The 16,025-nt window shown below is 37.7% G+C and overlaps 2 protein-coding genes across 2 annotated transcripts; both read right to left on the bottom strand.

The window, feature by feature from the left end:
* Positions 1 to 589: 589 nt before the first annotated feature.
* LOC118812855 (pentraxin fusion protein-like) lies at positions 590 to 4,613 on the bottom strand. Its single transcript, XM_036577961.1, has 3 exons — positions 4,485 to 4,613; positions 4,301 to 4,362; positions 590 to 1,224 (listed from the first exon to the last, which is right to left on the bottom strand). The coding sequence occupies exons 2-3, from the start codon at positions 4,356 to 4,358 to the stop codon at positions 590 to 592; spliced, it is 693 nt and encodes a 230-aa protein (XP_036433854.1). The 5' UTR covers positions 4,359 to 4,362; positions 4,485 to 4,613.
* A 2,231-nt stretch (positions 4,614 to 6,844) lies between these two features.
* LOC118815283 (pentraxin fusion protein-like) lies at positions 6,845 to 9,531 on the bottom strand. Its single transcript, XM_036581295.1, has 3 exons — positions 9,468 to 9,531; positions 9,278 to 9,339; positions 6,845 to 7,572 (listed from the first exon to the last, which is right to left on the bottom strand). Exons 2-3 carry the CDS (start codon positions 9,333 to 9,335, stop codon positions 6,938 to 6,940), a joined length of 693 nt encoding a protein of 230 aa, XP_036437188.1. The 5' UTR covers positions 9,336 to 9,339; positions 9,468 to 9,531; the 3' UTR covers positions 6,845 to 6,937.
* Between the last annotated feature and the right edge of the window lie 6,494 nt (positions 9,532 to 16,025).

Raw genomic sequence — 16,025 nt, forward strand, 5'->3', positions numbered from 1 at the left:
CAAGCCTCAAATGTTTGTGTCAGCTGGAGCTGTGTAGCGTTAATTTGTTTTATCTGTGGCACAAAAAAACACTACTTATAAAGGTTGTCACGTTGAAGACCATTATATAATGAATGTATGTTTAAGATTATATGATTTAAAAATGTAAAAGTTCATGAAGTGACTGATATATCCTGTATAATTTATGATGGTACAGTACAGGTACAGGTGTGTTCCATTATTTTATACTGCAGCATCTTCATTATCTAGTCCAATCTTAACTGCAAATTGGCCTGTCTGATAATTATACACACAGAGCATTGATATCTGGACAAATTTGTATTCTTTAACAATAAATTTGTTGTTTGTAATGTAAATGTGTAACCAACCACATTGCTTTGCTATTTTAAAAAATGACTTTCAGAATACATGTTTGTTTGTCCATGCAGTGTTTTTATTGTCATTTTTCAATATTGTGATAGCATTTTGGCAAAGTGTATGATAAGTAACATATACATATATATATATATGTGTACTGGTACTTGCCTGATTACAGGTTTGTTGCAGAAAACATCAAATGTTAATTGTTTACAGGACCTTACTGCAGAGATCAGTTGTACTTCTCTGGCACTACAAGGACATTCCCATTTACTTCATACTGCATAGTGTTCCAGTTGAGCACATTCGGTTCTGGTCCCGTCCACACCTTCTCATTGAAGTTCATAATCTGATCACCTGTCAGCACATAATCCCACAAGTTCACATCTGAAATCTCACCTACAAAACTCTGCTTTTCCACAAAGTCACCCAGGTAAGAGTCCGGATCCTGACCCAGAATAACAGCACCACCAGACTGGACCTTGTGGTTTTTCCTGTACACCTGCAGAGTGCTGCGGCGGCCGTCCACCCAGAGCGCAGTCAGACCTGTGCTGGATTCCCAGGTGACACACAGGTTTGTGCGGAAGATGGAGAGAAGTGGGACGACATACAAAGCACCCTCTGAGCTGCTTCTCAGGTATAAGGAGATTTTGTCATACTCCTGCCACACGTTAAGCTCATCATGGTCTTTGGTGCAATAAGCGAAGAGGATGGTCTCGCGGTTCCATTTGGAAACTACAGTTGGATCCACAGACAGACGCATACACAGAGTAAAGGCCTCTAAATTCAGGGGCTTCAGGGGGGTGAGCTGTACGTAGGAATTGGCTGATGGTTTTGGGAAAAACAGGCCCTTGTCAGTCAAACCACCTGAAAGGCAAATAATATTCTTGTCAATATAATGCACACTTAAAGTGAAGTTAAAATGCAGTTCAAGGTCAGTTCTTTCGTATCTACTGTTGCTAATATGGACAAGCTTTACAGAATGATGGAAACAATCTCATTCAACCTAATTTGAAGCTTTATACCTATAATCAGATTTCTTCACATCAGGCTACTGATGTTAATACGCAACATTAAGCTTCCAGTTTAAAATACTACAGAGCTTCACTATGTTGTTATAGCTGATGAAGACTTGGCAGGTTGGTCCTGCCAATGACATAAATTGCCACAGCACTAATGTTAGTTAGATAACAAAACAAAAATCAATCCTATTCTTGTGACCTTTCAAAAAACTGTTTGAATATTTTATTGCTTATTTAAACACACGAAATACTGAAACATCCTGGCATTTCCAGCATTACAAAGGGAGATGTTCTTTATATATTACATGGAGCCTATGTTAAAGTTACATCAGTCTTTTGTAACCGATGGAGTGGTTTGGTACACAAATCTCTGTTTGAACACAGTAAATTGATCACCATTTTTTAAGCATTTTAATATAAAGTATTTTTGAAGTATTCTCTTGCTACTGATTATTGTTTCATGCTTTGTCTGACATTTTGGAGAGTTATGAATTTTGTCAGGTCTCAATGATTTCTGGGCAACACTTATGTTCATTTGGCCCCTCACCCCTCCATTTACATTACGTTAGTGCAGTAAAGGAATCGTGGCCAGACCTTAAAGGCCTTTTTCCTCTTTTTTCCCTCTTTTGTCCCCAAAAAATGATATATTAACAGGAAGTGTGTGATTATTTTTTAGAATTCTGCTTCTGTCCAACATTTATTGGACACTGCAGTGTGCACAAATAAAAGCAGGAGAGGGATAATGGTCATTCTTTACATTCTGTAACCACCTTTAACTGTATTTCTCCTGCTACACACACACACACACACACACACACACACACACACACACACAGTATTGTTTTCATGCAACATAACTTTTTCTGAAATCTGTGCATTTTCATCTTCTTTTCTTACTCTTATCTCTTAGTATAGCAAATAAATGATAAATGAGATAAACAAGGTGTCTAGATTGTGATAAAATGAAAACTGATGAAAGTTTTGTGTTAAATGTCACACAAACGTGACAGTCAATATGCTACAAACTACGCTAACGTTAGCTGAGTAACTTAAATTAACATTCTGCCAACATTTCTCACTGCCCACCTGCTCAGACATCTCCCCATCCGCATTAACTAGCTTTTGCATATCTTGGTTCTCTGCAGTTCTTGCCGCTACGGTTCATCTTCACACAATTTACGTATGAAAATTGTGAAAACAGTAGCAAGTTAACTAGGTTAATAAACTCAGTGGAGCACTGTCTGCTGTGTTAGCAACACCACGTCATCGTGCTTCATTTGAATTTCCATTCCACCTTAAATAGTGCTGCGTTTACCTGCTAACGACTGAACAGGCGTCTGCATGAAAGTGCTACATCATTTCATTTTACGACATAAACACATTTGGATGTTACGTGTATAGTTTCAGCGTTTTGCTCAGAGTTTGTCATTTTAATTCTTGCGCTGCTGTCAGGCGTATCGTAGCAACGCTGTCAGCACTTCTCATTGGTCCTGAATCACAATCTGTTTGGGTCCTGAACATAACATGACAGACAGGCTGAGGGAGAGCAGTGGGGTTTCCTTCTGTCTCAGACAGGACTGTCTGAATAGTCTAACCTGTAATATTTCTGTCCCATAGATTTACACTAAACTGATTCCCAAAAATATGGAACAAAGGGCATCCTGTATCAGTTCTATATTGATCACGTCTTTTAGTTTCCAATTAAGGGATGATTCCTTATTTTACAGGACGGTCAAGTCAAGTCAAGAGGCTTTTATTGTCATTCCATCTATGTACAAGTACACAGTGGAGTGAAATTACGTTCCTCCAGGAACAACACGGTGCAACAAGGAACAAAAAGTACAAAGTGCGAACGTGCAGACGTAAGTGTGCAAACAAAAAATTAAGCTAGAAAACAATACAATAAATACTATAATTCTAACAGACATTAGACACAGTAAACAGACAGGACAGTGCAGCACCGACACAGCACTCATTTCTGAGCCTGAGGTAGTGGAATAAGGTGCAGAGGTATTTAACATGCTGTGATCTGTGAGTTTACACAGTCAGATAACATACGTGAGCACAGCAGTTACTGAGGTAGTAAGACAGAGTAAACACAGCATTAGCAGCAATGTTCCAGATAGTGCAAGTAGTGCATCAAAAGAGGGGTGTTGGAGGGGGGGGGTTAGTTCAGCCCTTGTGAATTTAAAAACCTGATTGCTTGAGGGACAAAGCTGTTGCAGAGTCTGGCAGTGATGGCACGGATGCTCCGGTACCTTCTGCCAGACGGTTGGCAAGACATTACCTTCACTTTTCTTGTATCACAGTTAAGTACATGATTTTGGGCTGATAACACTATTGTGAAAACTGCAGTTGCTCCGTTTGCCACAGAATCAACATGGAACTTTCTTGCTCTTGTACTTTTCTCCCCTCCACCCCCCCTATAGAAAGGTGCTCTATAAATAGACTTGCCTTGCCTTTATGTTATAAACCAGGTGTGATGAATTGATAGTCAGGACCCTCCAGGACCAGAGATACCCACTCCTACTATAAACCTTGATTACTTGATGCAGACTTTCGTATTATTCATACTTTTGTAAAGTGCTGGTTTAAAAAAAGTGGACATTGCTTTACTGATGCATTAATAATGTAAAGAGAGTTGACTATTTTTGGGCTTTTGCTGTCATGTATTAAGTGAATCTCACCTTAAAATTGGAAATTTAAAACAAACATCCTAAAGCCTTCATGCGCTGTTAACTGATCCAGCACTGATCTAATCTAATAATATACAGGAAAACACTTAGATACAGGTGAGCACTTCAGCATGTACTTGGAATGACAAAGTTGAACTGAACTGAATTCATAAACATCTCAGAATTGAATTAATATTCTTAAATTTGTTTTTATAAAACATAATAACGTAAAGAAGATAAACTTACTTTGACCAGAGCTGATCAGAGGTAGGAGGACACCCAGCAGAACGAGCACAGACTTCATTTTACTGTGAACATTTTAGCACAACCTGTTAGCCACCTTCACAACTTACACACAGCTGACAATCACATTTAACGTCAGTAAAACTAAAGTGGCTGTAAGTGATGAATAAGAAGTGTGGATGCTCACCTGGTAGTGAAGCTCTACAGTCACTCAGACTCTCCAGACGTCTACAGAATCTTTCTTGACTCCTGTGACCAGTTAGATCTATTTTCCTGCTGTTTTTACAGGAGAAGGTCTAAAGCTGGTGCTGCAGCTTCTGCATTTATAGCATGCTGTTTTCATATGGAACGCCCTGCTTCATATTTCAGCTCTTGCACAATCTGCAATAAAAAAATTTTCCAATCCCCTACGGGAAGTTTTTCTTCAGAGAAACAGTTCTTCCAGAGTATCTGTGTAATTCTGTTTAAAAAAAAAAAAAATGTTTGCTACAGAAAAACAGGCTCGCTATGAGGGAAAAAAGCAGTTTAGAATTTGGTTTCCAACGAGTGCCTCCTTGTTCTTCAGGTGTTAGTCAGCTTAGTGTTTGCAAAAGATCCACACACACACACACCTCCACATGTTTCTTTAAAATTCATAATGATCTGACACTAATTCTACAGATTTATATAATTTTGTTTCTATGCTTACTAATGACTCATTAGCTATATAAACTCTAATAACTGTGTAGTTACATATTAATAGTGGTGTTGTATTGGTGTTGCTGGTGATATATTCACTGTTACAGATGGATTACGGCAGTACTGCTCCTGTAAATACATGTGTGTTAACTACAGTTTTTACTCATGTAATTACACAAGTATATCCTGAGAGTTGTAACAGCATGTTCATGTGATTACACACCTATAAAGAGCTGAAATGCTGTTTTTCTGATATTAACAGGAGGAGTATAATTACCTACATAATGAGATGCACAGGAAATGAAGACCATGAACACTAACATTTAGCTAGCTGTAGTAGTACCCTTGTGTTGTGACATGGTAACCTGTCACGTGTCCCTCTGGCTCGGAAGCATCCATGAACTCCATCTCCCAGTATTCTCTGGGGGATCATGTGACTGATCACTCTCCATTTCGCTTCAATCATTGCTTACATTGACCGGAATACAGTTAGTTTAGTTTAGTTAGTTAGTTTCGTGTTTGACGAAGAGAAGATTATACAGTTTGAGGTGCATCCAGGAGTCAGAAAAGAGCAGGGCTGAGACTCACTGTTAGAAGCTCCAGGCGCCTCAGATAGAGCTAGCACGTTCTCGACCCCGGCAGCAGAGCCCTCACAGTGGGGCGAATGGGTGGCATCTCAGCGGGATAGTTGTAAAGCTAAAGCTACCCCACATGAGCACCACTCATCTCCCATTCATGTGCCCAACAGGTTTGTCCCACTCAGTGAGACACCCTCATTGAGCATGGAAATGCTGCCTCCCAAATGGACAGCACCATTAGTCTCTAGGGAGTTGTATTTATAGGAATTTAATGAGACTTCCATGTGACTTTACTATGTAACGTATGAAATAAATCTTCAGGTTGTTTTATTGTATTATGTGTAGTTGTGTTATATTAGGGTCTATGCACCTAATTATTATTCTTTGGGCAGTATTTTCATTCTCATTTATTCCTTATAAACTGGCATATGAAAAAAGAAAAAAAAAATATTTAAGACATTTGTTCAAGGGTTTTCTACCAATTATCCCCACATCTCCAATATTGACACACTTTCAGATATTTCCCAATTGTTCTGCATCAACCAGCCAACCCCAACCACAAAACACTTCCACCAAAACACATGTAGTGTGAAGTGTATGAAGTAAAAGGTGCAAAATCTCAAGAATACGGATTAAATATTTACTTCAGGATACAACTGTCCATGTGTAGCTAGAACTATGCAGTACGAAACCCAGTGTGGGAAAGTGAATGTACACCATCATTAGCTTCATGTTAAATAGACATAACAAATGCCTTTATGTTGTAGACATTTGCCTTATCTGTGGTACAAACGTATAAAGGCCATTACATTAAACACTATTATATAATGTGTGTGGCTGGTGCACATTCAAGATTATATGATTATATAAAAATGTAACAGTTCATGAAATTGTTATATCTTGTGATTTCATTTATGTTGGTACAGTAGAGGAACAAATATGTCCCATGCTGTTTTATATTGGAACATCTTCATAGCTCTGGGTAAAGCAGTGCAATACAATAGAAGTTTTTTAGTCCTTTCTTAACTGTAAATTGTTATGCTCATTAAACACACAGAGCATCAATATTTGGACAGTTTTATTTTTTAATGATGATTTTATTGTATGTAAATGTTTAACCACCACCATTGTACTGCTATTTTAAAAATGACATTCAGAATATATGTTTCTCCATGTTTATCTTTTTCAATTAATATTGTGATCATAAGCATTAAAGTAATTATCACAATCATCATGGTAAGTAATTAGTGTAATATAAGCATAAGCAATTAGCATGAATTTTATATATGTATATATGCTGGTACATGCATGATTACAGCATTATTAAAGAAAATATTGCCCACTACTTGCAAACGGAGTCTTACAAAGATATGCATCTTACATATCAGTTGTACTTCTCTGGCACTACAAGGACATTCTCATTTACTTCATACTGCACAGTGTCCCAGTTAAGAACATTCGGTTCTGGTCCCAACCACACCTTATCATTGAAGTGCCTAATCTGATCTCCTGTGAGCACATAATCCCACATGTTCATGTCTGTAATCTCACCTACAAAACTCTGCTTTTCATCAAAGCTACCAAGGAAAGAGTCAGCATCCTGACCCAGGAGAACAACACCACCAGACTGGACCTTGTGGTTTTGCCTGTACACCTGCAGAGTGCTGCGGCGGCCGTCCACCCAGAATGCAGTCAGACCCGTGCTGGATTCCCAGGTGACACACAGGTTTGTGCGGAAGATGGAGAGAAGTGGGACGGAATAGAAAGCACCCTCTGAGCTGCTTCTCAGGTATAAGGAGATGTTGCCCTTCTCCTGCCACACGTTAAGCTCATCATAGTCTTTGGTGCGATAAGCGAAGAGGATGGTGTCACGGTTCTGTTTGGAAACTACATTTGGATCCACAGACAGACGCATACACAGAGTAAAGGCCTCTAAATTCAGGGGCTTTAGAGGGGTGAGCTTGACAAAGGAATTGGCCGAGGGTTTTGGGAAAAGCAGCCCCTTATCATTCACACCACCTGAAAAGGCAAATAATGTTCTTTTTAATATGATACACACAGTTCTTTCATAGCAACTTTTGAGGTTGGACAAGCTTTACAGCTCTTATACTGGCAACAATCCCATTCGACCTAATATGAAACTTATTTTTGTCAAAATTCTTCACATCAGGCCCCTAATATCAAAACATAATGTTAACTTCGCGTTTAAAATGCTACACTGCTGGATTGTGTTGTTGCAGTTAATTAAAACCTGGCAGGTTGATACTGACATCGACATAGAATTTGCTACAACTTTAATGTTAGCTAGATAACAAAACGAAATCAATCCATTTTTGTGACCTTTCAGAAAACCATGTCAAAACTAACAAAGAATGAAGTTACATCAGTCATGTATAACAGATGGAATAGTTTGGTTTGAATCTAGTTTGAACACAGCAAATTGAACAATCATCAAGTTTTTTAAATATTCTATTGCTTCTGCTTATTTTGGGTAGTGTTTTTAAAGAGAATTGTCAGATCACAATGATTTCTGGGCAACCATTATGTTCATTTATCCCCTTGCCCCTACACTTGAGCTAATAAAATAAAGGGCATGTTAAAGTGAGTATTGGAATCCTTGCCATATGCTAAAGAATTTTTGTTTGTCTATTAACTATGCATTAAAAAATGTCTGACAAAAATGAAGCAAATCTAAAAACACAGCCAATTAGAAGAACATGGCCAAGTCTTAGCCACAATAAGCACAAGACTGATGAAAATATCAGCAATTTCAGACTAGTGATGCAGCTACTGTACCAGTGGTTCCAAAACTGTTAAAAAGCTCTCTGGAGCAAATATCTGAGAACCTCTGGTGCGGACTGACTGTTGGTGTGTATGTATATATATATATATATATATATATATATATATATATATATATATATATATATATATATATATATATATAAAAAAACAAATTAATAAAAAAAAAACACACCATATTAATGAATGAATTAATGAAAGGCTACCACACACTTGAAATCATTTTTTTTTTTTTAAACAAGGTGCACACACCGACACAGACATTCCCTCAGCTAACATATTGTCCAAGCCTTTTTATCACCTTGTATCTTTCTGCTCGAAAAGAATGAGTTTGTGATGAGGTAGTAAACTGACACTGAGTGAAATTAATGATTGGTAGTATGGGTGGGGGTTGGACACAGTATAAAACATTTACTTAGCTAGCTAGCAGCACAAAAACAGCTGAAGCCTGGGAAGTTTGCTATAGAACTAGAACCCTCCAGGACCGGAGTTCCCCACTGCTGCGATACACCTTGATTACTTGACAAATACTTTTGTATTATCCGTAATTTTGTAATGAGCCTGTAGTAGAAGTGCACATTATTGCATTACTGATGGATTAAGAATAGTAAGAGAGCTGACATTTCCTGTGAGATTGCTGTAGGTTATACAGATAACTGTTGCCATCATTTAAGTAAATCTCACCACAACATCGGAAATTTAAAACAAGCATCCTACATCTATCATGCTCTGCTAATGATCCAGCACTAACCTAATCTAACACCAAACAGGAAAATGCCTAGATACAGGTGAGCAGTTCTGCACGGACTATATTTAATAAAATTAATTGATCTGAACTCAGACATCTCAGAATTACATCTATATTCTTAAATTTGTTTTATAATACATAGTTATGATAAGAACACAGAAAACAAAAACTTACTTTCACAAACAGAGGTCAGAGTCAGGAGGACACACAGCAGAACAAGTGCAGACTTCATTTTACTGCAGATATTTTAGCAGAACCGGTTAGCCATCATCACAATTTACACACAGCTGACAATCAAGTTTAACATCAGTAAAACTAAAGTGGCTGTAAGTGATGAATAAGAAGCACAAGTGTGAATACTCACCTGGTGGGTATGCCAGTCAGACACTCTAGAAGTTTCTATCTTAGTTGGGTCTATTTTCCAGTCTAAAGCTGGGCACTGCAGCTTCTGTATTTATGGCATGTCATATTTACACATTTCCAACATTCTGTTTGGTTGTTAAACTCTTGCATAACTTAAATGTTTTGTTCCAGAGAAACTGTGTTCCAAAGAAACAGTTCTTCCAGGACATCCGGGTGTACTGTAGAGTATTAGGGTGTAATTTTGTTCTGAAAAGATAAGGACACAGGGATGAGAACAAGGTAGGAAAAAAAAACAAACAAATGTAAACTCTAAACTGTATAAAAACTGTATAAAATCTTAACTTGCAAAAGGAAAAAATTAAAAAAATAAACACCAAACAACACATAAGAGTAAGATCAATCAAGAAAAATAGGAGACAGTGTGAAAAATAAGCAATAGAATAATAAAAGGATCATTTTATAATGAATAACAGTTTTTCACAGTCCCACACCCCCTTGAAAGCCTTTTGCAGTTTTGCAAAGTAATGAAAGAAGTAAAGCAGGTGAGCCACCATTTCAAACAGATGTTAAAATATGTATCAGCAGTGTCTTCGGCTAAAATGAAGTAATATATGTAACAAAATATGTACAATATTATGAAGAAAAATTCTGTAAATGATTCTACAAATGAAAGTTCCTGGGACAAGCTGTAAGTCCTGATCAGTTGAGAACCTGAAGCAGCAGATGGATGGCTGTAGGAAGATTAAACCTTTGGTACAGGTTTAAAATACTAACTTCATCAACTAAAACAGATACAGGCACATTTATGTAGACTAACTGCATTTGTATAAGCATTCAAGCCGCTCAAATCGGGTAAAGATGTTGCTTTCATACCTGAGAAATACTGTTTTGTTTCTGGCCTCTAATGGACTCAGGTGGTCAGCAAGGAGCAGGGTGGACAAAATACTCAACTTCTTACTCATTGTGTAAGAGACAAGTGTTACTAACTTGAGTAAAAGCAGAAATACTCTCGGTTAAACACTACTTGGGTAAAGGTATTCAGTCAAGTTGAGTACTTGATCTTAAATGACAAATATCAAAAGTAAAAGTACTGAATATTATTATAGAACTTCTGGATGAATATGTTCCTTTAAGGAGACCTGTGTGGCTACAGACATGAACAGTTAACTCCAATGTCTGCAGCCACACAGGCCTCCTTAACAGAAAGTATTCATACTTTGATAACAGCATTTTCTTTGATAAGAACTTTGCCTTTGTTAGTTAATGCTTATTGCCTAATCTTTCTTTTACTTCACTACAGTGAGAGAGAGAGAGAGAGAGAGAAAGAAAGAAAGAAAGAAAGAAAGAAAGAAAGAAAGAGAAAACGATGTGTACCAAATCCTTTATAATGTCTCCGAGTGCCCATGGTGGAGTGAACATAGCTAGCAAGAGGAGAGGGGGCGAATAGGAATCGATGGTCTGGACATGGAGTGAATTGTCAGTAGAAGTTTGGGATGGAGATTTTAGTGTACCTAACAACTGTGGCAATTTAAAGCACTGCTTACATTTTTTTTACTAAACTAAACTAAATTAAAAAAGGTGCATGTAGTGGAAATCACGCCGCAGTGGATTCAATCAAGGAGTATTTTCTCTACAGTGAAAATCAGATGTGGTTATTATTTGTGGATTGTTATTATAATTTAGTTTCATAAGACATCAGTTAGCTCAGCTAGCTAAAAGCCACCTGCTAATGCTAGGTACATTTGTCAATATCAACTTAACTAGCATGAAACAAGCTCTCTCTATCACATATATGCCATCAAATTTTGCAATATCCTTGTTTAAAATTATATTTCTATTTATATATAAATAGTTTGTTTATTTCTAGGTAACCACCAGCTAGGTAGATAATGCTAGACTAGCTCAGTGTTTCCCAGTCCTGGTTCTGCATGTATTTGTAACACTCCATAACTGATCAGACGAACAATAGACGAATTAGAAAAAGAGGCTTTACTGACACTTTCCAAACTTGTAGTCAAAACACAGGCACCAATCTGATCCAAAACAGTCCAAAAACACACACACAAAAAAAAAAAACAAACAGAAGGCAGACAAAATCCAAAAGGGTCAAAAATCCAGAAAAACAAGAAGGCAAAACAAGAAAAAACTCAGCAGCTCACAAGAAAGCAATACCTCACGAAGACCTAACTAAAGCCTGGGCTTTAGGTTCTAACTATCAGGGGTCACATGAACAAGGAAGACAGGAGAAACATATCAGTACTCTGGAGAAGCAGAACGATGATAGGTTGTGGAACGAGAGTCAGCAGTCACGTGATCCTCAAGGGAGTTCTGGGAGTTGGAGTTTTCAGCTAGACCTGATCCGGATGGTTGTGTGACAAGATTAGTGCTTTCCTACCTCGACACACTCATGCTCTGTTGGAAACAGGCTACTATGTACTGCTCACATACTAATGTGACCAAATATAGTAAGTAGTATGCAGTATGTGACCAAGATGAATTTCCTCAGTACGCCAAACATGCCTGGATGATTTACTACTTCGGCCAAATATTCTAGTACACATGCAGAGCTACGTTCACTATATACTACATTCCAGAATGCAACATGACGGTGTCAGGAGGACGTAACCGCTGACGTATCTGCCTGGTTTGCTCCAAAGAATTTAATAGTCTGCAATTCAGGCTTATATGGATATATATATATATATATATATATATATATATATATATATATATATATATATATATATATATATGGATTGAATAAAAGGAAGTAATCCATCCTGCTGCTGCACTCAGTGCAACGCTAAAGCCCCATCAGTTTTAGCTGCTGGTCTTGAGGTGGGTTTGGTATTTAATACAGTTAACGTACTGCAGAGAAAACATGGTTAAAACAGGAACGTACTAAAGTTGGTCTCAACCCAACAGTCAACCCAGCGTCGTCTTTTCAGGCTTCTGTGTGGAATTACACATCTTATTATTCAGTTAAACTAGCTCATATTACCAACTACGAATGTAATGAACATGAAACGACAGACCTTTTAGCAAACATAGGAACACATAGAAAACCACACAGGATGATCACACAGCTGACATTTTTTAGATAGGAGGCTTTGGGGATGAGTAGAACACACCCTCCACTCTGTCATGCTATCTTTCAAAACTCAGCAGGCAAATTCTCTCTTGACCAAAATATATTCAAATTTGTTGTGAAAGAGCTGAAAAGTGGCAACAGTTGCTTATCAGTAATTGAGAAAAATGTGGTGGGTCTTCAGATGTGTCTGACTGGCTCAGTGCCTCATATTGTCATGCCCCTGTCCTGTAGAACAGCACAGGGGTTTTGTCGTATACCGGACACTATTTTGTTACTATGAACAGTTGCATGCAGTATACAGTATATACTGGTGCAGTCAGCAGCACTGTATTGTAGTATTCCATTCTGAATGCACTCTCAGGTCTACTGATTAAGGGGTTGTTAACCCAATCAAATCTAGCATCTTGCTAGTGATCCATTCAGAAACTTTACCTTATTTATCTTAAGTGTGTGAGTTACGGTGCATATATGTGTGCATTTGCCAGAGTGAAATGTGTTGAATCAGCACCTTCCTTGTGTTACCGCGCTTTCTATCAGTGTATAGAAGATGTACAAGGCTCCCTTTTCATTTTTTCCTGTCAAGCGAAGAGTCACAATTTAATGAGCTGGTTAGTTGGATCAGGTGTACTGGGAGCAGAGAAAACACCAAAATTACATGTTATATATAGTGCATTACAGCATTAGTGTCTATAATGTAACAGGATTATACAAGGCATTATAAGTAATTAGGTATACCATACTGCATTACGAACACACGATTCAAGAACTGTTATCAAACAAAGTTTTTGTGAGGTTGCAGCACAGGTGAAAAAATCTCTAGCTCTCTTCTGCATTTCTGAAAATATGGTGATGTCCTTTCATGCTCTGTTTCAAAGAGACAGTTGTTCTCCAGCTAATTTGCTGCAAATACAACTTTATTAAATATAACTTCCGACAGGCTCTCTTGTTTACACAGGCTCTTTGCATGAAAACTGCACCCATTTAACACTTCCTTGTATCTAGATTTCAAGGAAAGATAATTCCAGTCAAAGTTTCAAATGAAAGTCAATACAGCTAACAAAAGTAATTCAGTGCTCATTTCATAATGTCACAATTCAAACAACTGAGAGCACATGACTGTAAAACTGACACCCAACACCTTTCTGGGTATTAAATATCCAGGCTCAGGACTGTAGCCCTGAATATTTTTTAACCAGCCCTGAATGATGAATAATGCATACATTTCACCCAACTAAACTACACTCTCATTGTCCATGATTTCATTCAGGGGCGCATCCATCCACTTCTCTAACTCAGAAATTTCTGTGGAAAAAAAATCAGCTGTACTCCATTGTAAAACAGGAATCATTTTAATTTATAAATGCAAGTAAACTGGCTGTTTTAAAATGTCAAGTTCACTGAACATGTAATAGTCAGTTGACAGATCAACATGCTACATTCTATTAACTCATTTAAAGAAGAAATCTAATGCAGCCACGTTACTTACTTTTTTTAAGCTAAAACTTCAACTTAATTTTGAGTTTATATTAAAAAATACTTTTTTAAAAAACATCCCAACCCAAACTTAATGCTGTACGTGAAAATATGTTTACTCAATGTTTTATCAGCTTGTCAGGCTACAGAGTTCTTAACGGTGTTAAACGAACCAGATGGATTGCTTTGTTTTAGTATTTTATATTTAAAATATTGTTTCTAGTTTGGTTTTAGGAAAGAAGAGTTTTATCGAATGACTGTTCAGCTTCTGAAGTATATGAACTGTAAATGAAATGTTCCTCTGTCCGCAGGACATTAGCAGGGTAGACATGCAGAAGAGACTGAGGTAGAGAGAGAGAGGAATTGTGCAGAGGACTTTGATGATGGCATTTATGAGGAAACATCCCCATTTTTTACACTTTATTGTTCACTTTCTGTTAGTGTTTTCTTATTTTGTTTTATTTTTGGTTTTGTTTATAAGATACAATCAACATTGCTGAATTACTGCATGTTTTGTTAATTTGTAAATTCTCATAATAAATATAAAAGTAGCAAGTGCACATTTTAAAGGTTTTTATTATTTTATTATTATTATTATTTTTTTTAAATCTGGGGGAAAATATACCTAAACAATTCTACAAAGAACTGGGCTGAGCCCTGGATCTTTACATGCACAGTCAAAGCCCCTCTCCGGGCTGATTCCTATCTGTAAACAGTTGATTTATCTCGCATCTCACTTCACCGATCAGGTGCTGAGTATGAGCGCAGCTGCTGTGGGAAAAAAACCTTCCTGGCCCTGATAACATCCAGTTGTGTACTCAAGGAGTACATCTGTCAACTTCCTGATGTACTCAGACATCTTCAACATCTCCTTGGTGTGGGCTGCTTTCCCAGCCTGCTTCCAGCCAGTAACCTGAAGAAGCCCACAGTTACTTGCTTGCTGCCCTCTTTGCACTCACCCTCGTTGTCATGAACTGCTCTGGCCATGACTCACTTTAAAAGCTGCACTATGTACAATTTGTTTTGTAAAAAGTGAAAAAAGCTTTACTAAGTCAAGAGGAAAATCTGCAAAAATGTGAAGTTCTAGCACTACAAAGCCTGAAATATTCATTCAAAATTCAGAGCTGTTGTGGCATTTTTGGTGGAAGTTTTTCAGACCATTTCAGACGTCTTCACATATTGACGTCACACGCACAGACTTAAAAAGAAGGTCCGGCTCGATATGGGCTGGTTACCTGCACAGCATTGGTGGGGCGTTGCTCACAGTGCTGATCTGTACAGATCTGAAAGTTACTGAAAGTAAGGAGAGATATCACAGAATATGGGGACACTGGAACAGCAAACACATTCATCTCCTGCAGCGTCAACTGTGGTCAAAGAAAGAAACACAGAACCGACGAAAGCCAGTGTTCCAACAATTAGCCTGCCCATCAAGTAGTCCTACTGATCATGTGCATATCATTAGCAGGTTATTGTGTAGAAAGTGAGTTTTTTAAATAGTTTGTTTGTTAATGTTAATTCAGTACTGACTCAGTACTTAGGCTGAAGTCTGAAGTCAGCTTTTTATTCAACAGCTTCTTTAAATTTCAGAATTTTCCCATTCCACCTTAAATGGTGCCTGAGTGCCTCGGCGACATGAGGTGCCAAAATGTATCTGCTGCACCATTTAAGGTGGAATAGGACAATTTGAACTAGAATTTGGCAGATAAGAAGCTGACTTCAGATTTTTGTGATTTAGACTATCAAAAACATCCTACCTACAGTTTTATGTATGGAGCTACCTATAAATATGTACTACAGTAGGACATTTTTACAAGGTAGCACAATTTCTCAGAACACTGGCAAGGTAAAAGGGAGCACGACAGAGCTCGGGCACAAGCCAGAATCAGGTAAGTTATGTTGGTTGTTTGCAAGGCAGATTATTACTGTTGTGGAATTAAAATGTTACCCTTATAATGTAATCCAGTGAACCCTTGTAATTGTGAAGTTTTACGT

This window comes from Colossoma macropomum, unplaced genomic scaffold (genome assembly GCF_904425465.1).
Source record: "Colossoma macropomum unplaced genomic scaffold, Colossoma_macropomum, whole genome shotgun sequence".
Taxonomy (NCBI): Eukaryota; Metazoa; Chordata; class Actinopteri; order Characiformes; family Serrasalmidae; genus Colossoma; species Colossoma macropomum.